Below are 13,393 nucleotides of genomic sequence, written 5' to 3'. Positions count from 1 at the left end.
CTGTGGCTTCTCTGTTCACACCCAAGTGATAAATGGAAGTAGAGGAGGGGAGGTGTGTGCTGTGGCTGCCAGCACCATGAGTTGCCACCTGCTAAGAAATGCAAGCAGCTGATCTATGTGCTCTGGCGATGGCCCAGTCTTCCCTTCCCTGCAGTGATCATTCATCCCTGGCCTTTACCTGGAGCGCTGGGATTTTGTCTGTAATGTTTGTCCTCAGGCAACGTGACTGTGGCATTCCGTGTTGTAAACCAAGGCTGGTGCAATCTGCTACTTAGCTACTGCTCTTTCCTTGCTTGCAACCTCTCCGGTTGGGGAAGAGGTGGCTGCCAGCTGGCCCTGCATGCTGCCCGGGGGTGGGGGCTGGCACAGGGCTGACGGCTGGCTTGATCTGCCCTTCTGTGCTGTACCTTCTTGCTGTTTTCTGTGCAGAGTTGATGTGTTTGCGGGTAGAAGGCATGGCTTCTATTGTGATGTAAATGTGATCCAGCAAGAATTTTCTCTAGATTTCCTTTAAATTCATTGGTTAAATTTTGCACTATGGTGGCCACTTTAATACAAATGGGATATTTCCTTTTATCATAAAAGAGATTTCCAATAGTGTCATATATTGAAATTTATCAGAGGACTTTGGAGCTTGATATCCCAAGAACAGAGCAAGGTAGATGTCACTTCAGAATGAAAAACAGGGCTAGGCATATAGAGCAGTGGTCAAGTAGTTGTCTAGCATGGGCAATGCCCTGAGTTCAAATCCCAGCACCACAAAAACAGGTAAATAAAAAAGTTTATTAATTAAGTTTTTAATAAGAAGAGGTAGAGAAGTAATTTGTTCCATATCACCCAGCCAGCTGATGACTTACCTAGACAGGACCACTCCTGTGTCCTGACTAGTTCTCACAGCACAATGGATAGAGTTTAGATCCATGTTTCGGAATGCAATTGTTCTATGGAAATGATAGAATAGCTTACCGTGTCATTTTAATTCCTAGCCCACCAGATGGCTGAAATGAAGTCTTAAGTATTTGTTCTCCCCAGGGACATAGAACTTGTATAAGGATATCTGTTTAAAAAAAAGAAAGGAAGGAAGGGAGGGAGGAAGGGAGGGAGGGAGGGAGGGAGGAAGGAAAGACAGAAGGAAAAACTGATGTAGTATGGTATTTATGTCAGCCAATGACTGTCAAGCAAGGTTGATAAAAGAGATACCAGGGCTCAGTATAGAGAGGTGAACAGATGAGAGACAGCTCCCAGGACCAGGGAAGGAGGTACCCATGTGACACAGTAGAGGCTGCTCTAGCACCCTAAGATGCCACCTGGAAATGCTGACTCTGTTCCAGTTCTTCAAAAAGAGCCCTGAGAAAATCAAGAGAGAGCTTCATGAGTCTCCCAACCCCTCTCCCTTCCCTACTTCATATGACTTTTCTTTCAAAGAAGGCCAGCAGGACAGCTCAGCAGCGAGGGACACCTGCCACTGAGTCTGGTGGCTGAGTTTGATCCCCGAGCCCTCATTGAAAAAGGAGATCCCTGACTTTTGCCCACATGTTGTGGCACACCACCCACCCACATACACACAAATAAATGCCAACAAATGTAAAAACAGTTTTGCGTAAGAAGGTGTTATCTGGCCTCCTCGGGGTCTAGTTCTATCAAGAATCCTTCACTTTATCAGTGAAAAAAGAGTAAGCTTGCAATAGTTGCCTTTTTATGCATATTTTATTTTATTTTTTATTCTTATTATCATTTTTGGTTTTTCAAGACAGAGTTTCTCTGTGTAACAGCCCTAGCTGTCCTGGAAGTCACTTTGTAGACCAGGCTGGCTTCGAACTCACAGAGATCCACCTGCCTCTGCCTCCTGAGTGCTGGGATTAAAGGCGTGTACCACCACCACTCGGCTATTTTATTAATTTTTTTCAAGTCAAGGTACAAAATAATGGGCTTTATCACGGCATCTTCATATACATTAGTCATTATATTTTGCATTCAATTTAACTAATTAAAGGGAAGCATTAAATTCTTTTTCCTTTCCCATGCTTCTGAGTCTTATACATATTTATTCAGGAAAGATAAATATCATTGACCAGTAGGGGGAAAGAGCTGCTGTCCATCCTCCATCGAGTTCTTCCTCCTGAGTGAAGTGTGGACTAACTGCAAAGTTCACCCATGCCCCATGGTTGTTCCCTAAATTGGTGCTGAAGTCAAGGCTCAGGGGCACCCAGCTCCACTTTTTACTGACCAAGAACATCAGGGAGGAAACTCCTGCAGGACTTTGACCCTACAAGACCCTTACTTAGCCTTATTCAGTCATTGAGGTGGAAGTGAGCTGATGTGTTTGTAGGGACACCTGTGACCTGTGCCTCGGAGTTTAACTTGAAGTTACAAAGAATTCTCCCAAGTGTTTCTGACTGGAGCACAGGGACCCCAATCCACACTCCGCCCACCACCACCCCTCTTTTATGTAGCCTGACTAGCCTAGAACTTGCTATGGAGATCAAAACTCACAAAGATCTGTGTGCCTCTGTCTCCCGAATGCTGGAATTAAAGGCATGCCACAGCGCCAGGCTCACACTCGATTCCTTGCCTTGATAGTGATTGCCAGGAACCCCAGAAACCCATGGCGAGGGAGCCTGGTTTTCTAGAAGAGCCTCACAAGAGCTCAGGTAGAACAGGAGCACACAGAGGTAGACAGTGGGGAGAACGAGCCTGCTTAGCAGAGTGGACATTAATTTAGAAAGAACTGGAGAATGGGACTCTCTCATCCCAGTGTGTCTCAGAACAGAGGCCTGTCCAAACACTCGTTAACATCCTATGACAGAACAAATGGTTATCAGATAGGTTAAACAACAAGCAAACAAAAATCCCCTCCTTTTGGCCTGCATGGATAGATAATTTCAGATCAAATCTGTGTACAGAAGAGAAAGCTGCAAACACCGCCTGTTTCAGTGTGCCTGGAGATCAGTTTCACCTGGGTCCTGGGAAGGGATTCTGAGAACGGCCAGCTAAGAGAGACAGACATCCTATGTAGAGCAGTGCATCAGGATTAATATGAGGGAAGAACTGGAGTCCTGTACAATCTGCTCCACCGAGGCCCGAATGATGGCTGCCACCATTTCTTACTCTGGGGAAAGAAAAAAGGGAGGAGAAAAGAGAAGAAGAGAAAGAGAGGTGCTTCGGAATGCTTGTGATTTCTAGGAAGTAACTGTGATCTGATTGATAAAGTTGACTCACAGTTGAACTACTAGAATCCTGCTCTGCCTTTGCCTGCAGCCCCTAGCCATGCCCGGGTCCTCACCAGCACTGGGCCATATAATACAGCGTCACCTGGTAGCCCAGGCGGGATCTAGCCTCCTAGCGGATGCCCTCCCAGTAGCATGCACCTGGCTTCCTGACCTCTGAATGTCTGCCCAAGGGCTCTCCTGTATGAGCAGGCTACATGAGACAGCTGGGAGAGCGGAGGGCAGGGGACAGTGCTGGGCTCTGGCAGATTTGCTGGAGGTGGGCACTCAGAGAAAAAGCTACTTAAGTGTTCCCTCCAAGGGCACCGGCTGTGCCAGTCACTGGCATCTGTGAGTCCCACTGAGATTATTGCATCCTTTCAGGGGACCTTCGGTTCATTTTATTTTGTCTCTCTGGAGGGTGACTTCGTAAACACACAATTCCTGTGCTTTCTGAAGCAAGGTTTACTTTTTGCCAAGAAATGTGATATTGTGAAGAACCAGGGACAGACTGTCTCACCCATTTTGCTCTTTGTCTCTCTTCTTTTGTGTTTATCCCCTTTGCTACTCACATGTCCTTGCCCCCCTCCCTCCGACTCTTTAGTGCCCGTCTCTGTGTCTCGTACCTTCGCCTTCAGCAGAGGGGACTCTCTGGCAGGCTCCCCAGGTAAACATGCATGAGAATCTCGGGTCTCTGTAGATCCAGTGGGGTTAGCAGGAGGCATCTGATGTCCCTCACTGTCCTGCATGAGACCTGGCCCCTGCCCACGGGCACTCCAATGACTAAGGCATAGGCATCACACAGATAACACTCATTTGCATAGCAGGCTGGTCCAGCAACGTCAGTTAGGAATTTTCCTGCCAGGATATATTTGTGTATGTGCCCGGAATAATGGCTGCGGTATGGACTAGTGCGAGTTCTTCCATATAATTTGACTCTGCAGAATAGAGGGATAAAAAGTACAGAAGGAGAAAAGTAGGAGGAAATAATGGAACGCTGTCCTACATCCCTACCACCTCTTTTTCTACCATGTAGTTAGCTAAGCTGCTAACCCATCCCCCTCTTCCTAGCAATCTACTGAGGGATAGGTGCATTTCCTGTGGTTCTGCTCATGCAAAGGCTACTGTATGTAAAAAATACCCACATAGCTTTTTGTTATATTTAACTCCTCGTGTTAATGAAATACAGTTTGATGACTTTCTTTTTAATCAAGTGAAGCCTAATAGAGTGCTCAGTAACCCAGTGACTGAGTTGGGTACAGTAAACCTAAATGATTAAATAACTGTATTTATATTGTTTGTATCTCTAGAGGTTGGTCTCTTAGTACCATGGAGTAAGAACCAGAGCAGGAATGTATTAGTTACAATTTCCTGCGGCTAAAAAGTCCAGTTTCCTGTGGTTTCTTCTTCTGTGGCTCCTTATCCACACCCACCATATCCTCCATGATCCAAAACCCAGTTATGTCTGGTCAGTTGACCTTCTGCATTAGAAAGACCGTACCCTGAGACCTCAGACTCCATATTTACAACTTCAAACATAGTTATTTTAACTTCTCTCCCAAATCGCATTTTCCCATCCAAAACCATCTGGTTCCCATGTTTATCTGTTCAAGACAAGTTAACCACCTTCTCAAATTTCACCAGAGTTTTCCCTCTCTGTGGATGGTAATTTTCCACTAAGAAATAAAGTTCCTCTTTTGTGAGAGTCCATGCCTTCCCAACAGTTACAGGCTAGAACAGTCGATGTGAGATGCCAATCTGGTATCCACACCAGCTACGTGGTCTAACCCCACATGCCAGCAAAATTAGAAATGACCACATCATGGACCTTCAAATCTTGGAGAATGCCAAGAGTGCATTGTAAATGTGCTACAGAAACGGTGTGGTGGTGGTGGGGGCGGTGGTGCATATTTTTACAAGATTTTAAGTCAGAAGAATCAAGGCAGGCATATATTTTTCTTTTTAATCAACCCTCAACTAGACAGACAAACCAGTAAGTTGTAATTTCCCAGCGTAAAGGATAGTGGGTAGTTCACCAATATTTGTTATGAAAAACTTCGTGTAACCCAAAGTCAGAAAATAAACAGTCTTGATCTCTGTGTAGCCCTTCTCCCATCAGAGGCAGAACTTCTCCTGCACATCTGGCTGATGTGTGCCCCAGAGAGTTCTTTCAACCTTCTCCCCATTCTCCATGACTATGGATGTTCAGTCAAACAGGAAACCACCAGTAAATGAGTTGAGAACGAGGCTATCCTTTTCCCAGTCTTGGTTCAGCTCTGCAGGGAGGACCAGTCACAGATGCAGCACGAGAGAGCAAGCAGCCACCATCTTCGCATTTGCACCTTCCTCCACTCTTGCTGCTGGTCTCTGTCCTTGGACATTAGTCTCCACGCTAACTGCGTGGCATTCTCAGTGCCCTACACAACATGACCTCTGCCACTCTTGTTTCTGACCCATTTTAGCCAAGAAGTCTAGGAGTTTTGTGGCAAGCCTAGGAGTTTTCTCTCAAGAAGTCTTGGGTTCCTTCTGGTCCCAGTCTTGATTTCCGCTCAAGAAATAGAAACTTGTGTACATATTAAGTAAGCCTTAACCTGTCTTTCATAGGGAAAAAGATCAGCCCTAGAAATTAACAAGTTTAAAAAGAAATCAGAGTACTGGAAAGGGAGGTCAAAAGTTAAGAGCACTTGCTGCTCTTGCAGAGGACCTAGATTGAATTTCCAGTACCCACATGGCAGTTCACAACCCTCTGTAACTCCAGGTGCTGGGGATCCAGTGCCCTCTTCTGGTCTCCATTGGTACCAGACATTCTTTGTGGTGCATATATGTGTGTGTGTGTGTATGTGTGTGTGTGTGTGTGTGTGTGTGTGCGCGGGCAAAACACTTGTACACGTAAAAAGTAAATTTTAAAAGTTAAGAAATTTCTAAAAAGAAATCATCATTTTATCTTACTCCCCACAGCCACTTTGGGAGGTGGGTAGAAATTATTATAGGGAAACAGACTCACGGAAATTAAGCCATTTGGTCAGTCTTATATGTGTAATAAGTAGGTAGAGGAACAAGGCATCCAGGTCCCTGGATCCTGCTTTCTCTTGCCTGGGACAGATACTGCATCTCCACATGTGGGCATTTTGCGCCCCTAGAGGACTTCAGTGTGCTTGCATTAGCCATGTTAATGAATATGGTGCTCGCACTGGACTGAGTCCAAGAGTCCTTGTACCAAATATTTAAAAAATATTGAGCATGTGATTGCAAATCATTCTCCATAGGGCATTTCTTTGAGTTTGGAGTAAGGAGAGCTTAGTGGTCCATGGATCACCTCCAGAATACACTGCAATTAGCTAACTTCGCAGGTGCTTTTGTTTTAAAATGGAGCTTCTCATTGGCCCCACTGCAGTTATCTCTCCCTCCCACCAAATTCATTCCTTCATTCTTCTCCTGATGGAGATAATATTGGCTTTCCCGTGGCAATTCTCCCAAGTCCACAAGAACACAGAGAAAGGGGAGAAGTCACAGCTGAGGCTTCAATTGTCTGTCCGTAATGTTCTTTGAGATCAAAGATGATGGCGTCTTCTCCCAGAATATACAAGGAGTCCCTAAAAATAATCTTTCGGCTTTGTACAATGTGGCAAGTGGAGCTATTCCTTGGGGTTGGCGCTTGTGTAGTGAACATTTGGGAACCATTAAAGCTCCTTGAAACGTGAGCGAGTTCATCTGGGATCGTAACTGGGGCTGACTTGCAGAGTTCGCATGGGGCTTGACGGAGGGCTGGCTCTTGGCATTTGGTTGTCTGATGTTAGAAAACTACCAAAGGATGATGAATTTTAATAATCTTAGTTTGTGCTCTTATAAGCCTATGTAATTAAACCCCACCCCACCCCCCCATCCAATTTGGGAAACACAGATGGCCTGTGGTAGTAACCGTGACCAAAGGAAGCTGTTCCCCCTCAACCTTCTAGGATGATCCAAAAGATGTCGACAGGGAGGCCCAGAGCCCATCTACTCTCCAAATCTTCATGCTCCCAAGGGGAGTCAAGCATCATACTTGTGAGTTTTGAATTTTGCTCCCTGAATAGAGTTGTGAAGGCTCCCCAAGTAAAAGTAGGTACGCGTGAAGCACCAGTTCCAGAACCAGGTGGCAGTCTTCAAGCCCAAATATTAGTGCAGAATGAAGGGGTTCTGTCCAGCAGCAGTTACTCTGGAAAACCCTCTTCTCCACCTCCCATCCTCCCCCAGTTTTATAGCAATATCTTCTCCATCCAGCCTTGGGCACTCTAAACTGCTAGCTAGGACAGACAGCTCTTGCAGGATGGCCACACACTGGTTGCAGGACGGAGGTCTGCCACAATCTTCCAGAGCAGTTAGGGATGCGGAGTAGAAAACAGTGCCCCTTCCACCCAGTCGCCCCGGAGCCAGCTGTGGTATAATACCACAAGCAGGCCAAAGGCAAGCTGGCCACTTGGCTGCCTCCTGGTGGTGCCCTGTGCTCGGCAGTATTCTGTGCCACCGTTTGATCTGCCGCTTTCCGACCCCCTCGCACTGCACTCGGGATTTCCCACATTGTTTCGTCCCCCAAGCTGTGCCTCTGTGCTCTTAGGAAATGCCAAGGGGAATTAGACAACTTGAACTCGTTTGCCATGCTGCTGGGACACTCGTCTGTTACTGATTTCTTCTCTTTCTTTATTAAAAGCATTTCCATTTCCATTCCCCTTGCTCTGAAGCCTCAGAGTGTATGTGTGCAATTACCAAAATGCCGAGTCATCAGCATCCTACCTATTGAGGAATGTCAGGCTCGGGGACACTGAAGTATCCATCTTACACAACGTTCAGATGAACTGGGACTTTCTTTATCACAAAATGAGGGTTCTTTTTTTTTCCCCTTAAAAATTCCTTTTACGAGACAGTTGTTATCTTTTGTTGTTTGAAAATCTTTGGGATTTCATAAACAAACATCCAATGGTGCATTTACTTTTAAAAAATTAAAAATATGTTCCTCCTTCAACACAACAACAAAGTATGTAACTGTGCTTGGCCTGTAAGTCCCTGAGAGAAAGTAGGGTGAATCCTGATCCTGGATGCTCATGTATGGTGAGAGCCTTCTGGGGAACCAGGATGTGGCGGTTGCCTCTGTTGCCAACAAGGAATGCAGGTGATTCAGGCAGACGCTTCTGCAGATGGGAAAAGTTCAATAGATAAGATAGGTTTGTTTCCCTGTCATCCTTTTCAAATATATATAGAAACATGGCCTGAGATAAGGATTCGGGGCAGAAACTTTGGGCTGTGAGGCCCCTGTCTGGCCAGGAAAAACAGAAAATGCAGTAATACTGCCTCAGGGTAGCTGAAGCCACAGGTAGGATTCACATCTTCTCCCCCGACTTGTGTCTAAGCTGAGTGGAAGCCAAGACCCACTGAGTCAGGGTTCAACTTTCCAGATCCTGATCGTATGCCAAAGAAGCTACCCTCTTGCAAGACTACCTGTTACCCCCACAACTGCCCCAGAGGACGGAGCTCTGACTGTCAGCTGCCGCTCTGAATAGCTACGGATAGACTTAGCCCAGCCAGAACTCATCACTTTGTTTTTAAGGGACCAAGACCACAGTCAATGGAGTGTCACTGTATCCTCTGTCACTGTCTTGCCGGCCCTAGTAGCTCTGGAGGGTCTGGTCCTCCCACACCTGTGAATAGGCAGCTTCCAGGGGACTGACTCCAAGACCGCCTGTAAACATACAGGTAGAGTCCTGGTGTCCTTGGCCTCTCCCCTAAGCTGCTGGCCAAGGCCTGGGGCTTCTTGGATTTAACTCCATCTGGGTGTGTTTCTGGTACCCTACTACCGACCGTAGCTTCTTAGAGGAGTTTTCCAGATGACTATAATTTACAGAGAAAAGGCTTGGGGACCCCAAGACCATTTGAGCTCTAAAACCTCTTTTTATACAGAATTTAGATTCTAAATTAAAATTGTTTTGAGGACTGCGAGGTCATATTTCTCCACTCTGCATTTATATTGAGTACCTGTCCTGGTCAGGCTCTGTTGGGTATACTGATGACCAGGAAAGGCAAGGTCTCTACTCTCGCTTACTGTAGAGTTAGGCAGATCTAAAGAATGTGTAATCTTTGTGAAAAGTGCTTTTTGAAGGACAGGAGAGGGACAGTCACAGTGAACACGGAGGAGCTTCTCGGGGTGCCCAGATGAGGTCTTCAGAGAAGTGAGCCTCTTCAGTGACAGCTAGGGATTGAGAAGGAAGCAACCTCGGCAGGCAGGGCTGGGAACCAAGGAACTGGTGTCTTCTCATGAGAGACACTTATGTGATTGAGGACACCAAGGAGGCCAGAGGCCAAGAGAGGAGAAGGTGGCCCAAGAGGAAATCAGTCAGGAAAGTGGGGATCAGCAAACAGTCTTTTATTCAGATAGAATCAGAAATGGATTATGGAAATGGATCTCAGTGGTCTCCTTTTATCCAGACTTCCCTTTTTTATGATTTCAGCCACTGATGATAATCAAGATCCATAAATTATTAAATTGAAATATTTAGGAAATAGGGAATTCATAATGTATAAATAACTTATTTTTGTGTGTATTATTATTCTGTTTTATTAGCTAATATATAGTGGTAGATGATCTCTTATTTATAAGTTAAAGTTTATCATATGTATGTAGAGAAACACATCATATAAATTGGGTTCATACAATTAGAGTTTCAAACATCTATAGGAGTCTTGGAATGCACCCCATAGATGGAAAACGGTTGTTTGAGGTTAGAAGTGAGGAGACCAGATTGTGACCCAAGCAATGGTGCTGGTAACTGTCCCTGACTAGAGAGAGAGAGAGAGCAGAGGACTGTTTGGGTTAGAGGCCAATGGCAGGTCTCAATGTGGTCCTTAGTGAGCAGGGGAGTCAAGGCTGATTCCCAAGTTTCTTGGGGGAATCAAATGGCAAATCACAAGTAAATGGCATTTGCAGAGATAATTGAGATAAAAGTGGGATCCTCAGTTCTATAGTCATACAAAAGCAGGGATTATTGTGGTTCTAGAGAGAAAGTATCCAATCTATGTTTATTTTAATAGGTTTGCTGTGTGGTTTGCCAAGCTGCATGACTTGGCAAACAGACTAATCGTTTAGCTCTGTGACTCATTCCAGTAGGTGCTGATCAGACATCCTGACTGACAGGAGCATCATCTCGGGGGGGCAGAATTAAATCACTAAGTTTCGCTCTGAGAAAAAAAATATTTGAAATTTTGAGTCTTTACTTGAGCTCTCTGAAGTACATCTGAGTTCTGAGAAGTCTACAGCCTCTTTGGGCTCTGGGAAGGGGTGCAGAGTGGCATCACTAGGGAAAAAGAGGGATGAGAAGGGCTTTGTGTTCTCTCAGTAGGGTTGTCCCATGGCTGAGACAATGCTTACGGTCACCTTCAGCTCCTCATCCCTATTGGTCCTAGGAGAGATAGCTCACTGTCCAAATGGCATAGTCTTTACTGAACTCAAAGAAGCTATGGAGACATTTGTGCCTTTGGCAGAAAGTCTGTGGATTATTCCAGGCTCCATTTATGCCAGAATGAGCCTTTCCATGACCCACAAGGATCACTGTGGCTCTCCTCAGTGCTGCGTCTCTGTATGAGGCAAGACCTTCATAGAGTAGAAGGGAGTTAGGTCCTGCTACACATCTCAAACATGCAGAGTCCTAGAGCCGCACAACTAGCCATCCCTGAAAGATACTGAATCCAGAAGTCCTAAGACCAGAGCCTGGCTCACCCCACACAGCCCTGTTCCTGCTACAAAACTCAAGCAGTTGAACCTTGCCTTACAGGTTGTTATAAACAGCTGTGAGGGACAAGGACAAAACAATGTAACTGCGTGTTAACATGCTATACAACTTGTAAGAATTTACCCTTATGGCTTGTGGACCTCTCTTTATACTCTTAGTCCAGGGCCTGCCACTGTTGAGGCAGACCCGAGTTAGCGCCCCTAAAATATGGCCATGGTGGCGACAGGTGATTCTGATGAGAAACAGAAGACTCTGGTCTTTCTAAAGAGTTTGTTATTGCACTGTGTACAGTGCCTAGCCCCAGAAGAGGGGTCTCTACTGTGCACTATGTACATAGCACTATCCTTGTGTATTTGGGGGGTCTTCCTGCACCTAACTTGAAGTTGAGCCAAGACAGCGTCCCACCTCCACCCACCATCTAGGGAAAGCAAGCACTTTGGCTTCCTCCCTGGGTAAGGTTGTGCCTCCCAGGAGCCAATACCAACAAGCTGCTCCTTTCCTGGGCTCTAGTGGGGTGTGGGTCCCTGTCCTCGCAATGCCACCACTGCCTGGTAGTGCCGTGGGACCTCTGTAAACAGCACCTCTTTCTCTCTTCCTCCTTCCTCTCATCCTTCCTCTTCTCTTCTCTCGCCCCCCCCCCCCACCATCTGCAGTAAACCGGTCCCCTTCTCGCTGCAGCGGCTTGAATCGCTCCGAGTCTCCGAACCGAGAGCGCAGTGACTTTGGCGGGAGCAACACACAGCTGTATAGCAGCAGCAACAACCTCTACACACCTGACTACTCGGTGCACATCCTCAGCGATGTGCAGTTTGTGAAGGTAACTCCTCCAGGGGGGCAGCTGGCTGGGGGAGTGGGACAGACCTTTAGACGCATCCCATTCTCCTGCCCCGGGTCAGGCTGCGTGGCACTTCCTCCCTGACTGTACAAAGCCCTGCTTTTAGTAAGCTTGATCGTTACTGTTCGTTGTTGTTGTTGATCATTTCACACAGTTAAGACTCCTGATCCTTTATTTCATGTGGAGACACTAAGGCACAAATTGCCTGAGATACATTTCTAGGCAGAACTGTCTCTATTGGACCCCTGCCATTAGCACCAGAGAGATTCTATTCATTTCTTTCAAGGTCAGTCGGCAAGGGATAAATAAGTCAAGAGTACAGAAAAACCGTGATAATCTTCTACGACAGAATATTGACTTATAGACTTATATGATAATATTTATAAGCCATAATATGAAAATGGGTCACTGAAGAACCAGGCACTTAAGGAAAAAGCCTGGTGTCTCTTCAGATCCATCCTTAGGGTTGTAGTACCCAGGAGTCATTTAAATTTCTTCCCTTTCTCTTGCTCTACTGAGTTTTTCTTTTCTTTTTCTTTCTTTTATTTTCTTCTCTCTTCTCTTCTAACATCCAGCAAACCATTATCAACATGGTGCTGACACCTTAGCTGGAGCCCCACTTATCCCAGTCCAATGAAACACCCAGCGAGTGCACTTGGTAACTGCCAGCCACTGAAACCCCACAGTGGGAGAAGGTCACGTCCTCCTGCCCAAAGCACTGATCACTTCTGGGGTGTGCTGGCTGGTGTTACGTGCCAGGACTCAGCAGACACGTTAGTGATAGCCAATAGAAGTAGCTGTGAAAAGAAGAAACCACTGAGCATTACCAGCAGAGGGGCAGGACTTGCCAGGTGGGCCATGTGGTGGTTGGAATAGGAAGGGCCCCATAGACTCGTGTGTTTGAATGCTTGGCACATAGGGAGTGGCTCTATGAAGAGGTGTGGCCTTGTTGGAGGAAGTGTGTCTCTGTGGGGATGGCTTTGAGGTCTCAGATGCTCAAGCTGGACCTATGTGGCATTCACTTCTGCTGCCTGTGGATCAAGTGTAGACCTCGCAGCTCCTTCTCCAGCAGCCTGTCTAACTGCATGCCGCCATGCTTCTTCCCTCCATGGCGATAATGGACTAAACCCCGGAAACTGTAGCAGCCCCAATTAAAACCTTTCCTTTATAAAAGTTGCTACGGCCGTAGTGTCTTTCACAGCCATAGAAACCCTAGCTAAGACAGGGCAGGGTAAGGAAGGCTGGGTGCAGAGCGCTCTGCGGGGGTCTTCACTGACTCCTTTGCCTGACTCACCCATTCAGCCTCACCACCATCCCCTCAGGTAGGTTCTACTGCCATTCCCATTGTACACACGACTTTGAGGCTTGAAGGCAAGACCGTCTGGCTAAAAACCAATAGAGTCACACTTCAGAGCTGACACTTCTGTCTGCTCCTGGAGTCCAAGCCCTGGAGTCACTGGGCTTCAGGGAGAATTGTGAAAAGTTCACCCAGGCAGAAGCAGTCACGGCCCAGCTGAGCGCCACCCGCAGGTGTGACTGGACAACTGCCAGGCCTGAGAGCAGAGAGGCTCACCTCACTTCCTGTGGCGTCCAGC

At 46.5% G+C, this 13,393-nt stretch overlaps 1 protein-coding gene across 3 annotated transcripts in view; it reads left to right on the top strand.

The window, feature by feature from the left end:
• The window catches only part of Cnnm1 (cyclin and CBS domain divalent metal cation transport mediator 1), a 59,427-nt gene that overhangs the window by 31,803 nt on the left and 14,231 nt on the right, over positions 1-13,393 (top strand). For 2 of the 3 annotated variants that reach the window (XR_009057563.1, XM_057777612.1), the window contains exons 7-8: positions 3,811-3,873; positions 11,617-11,780. Coding sequence is in view for 2 of the 3 variants with exons in the window: in XM_057777612.1 (XP_057633595.1) it covers positions 3,811-3,873; positions 11,617-11,780 (227 nt within the window). In the remaining variant the exon portion in view is untranslated. The remainder of the gene's footprint in view (positions 1-3,810; positions 3,874-11,616; positions 11,781-13,393) is intronic. The other variant, XM_057777613.1, reaches the window with a different exon arrangement.

This window comes from Chionomys nivalis, chromosome 8 (assembly GCF_950005125.1).
Source record: "Chionomys nivalis chromosome 8, mChiNiv1.1, whole genome shotgun sequence".
Taxonomy (NCBI): domain Eukaryota; kingdom Metazoa; phylum Chordata; class Mammalia; order Rodentia; family Cricetidae; genus Chionomys; species Chionomys nivalis.
The sequence above is the reverse complement of the archived record's forward strand: the minus strand, read 5'-3'. Positions and strand labels throughout refer to the sequence as shown.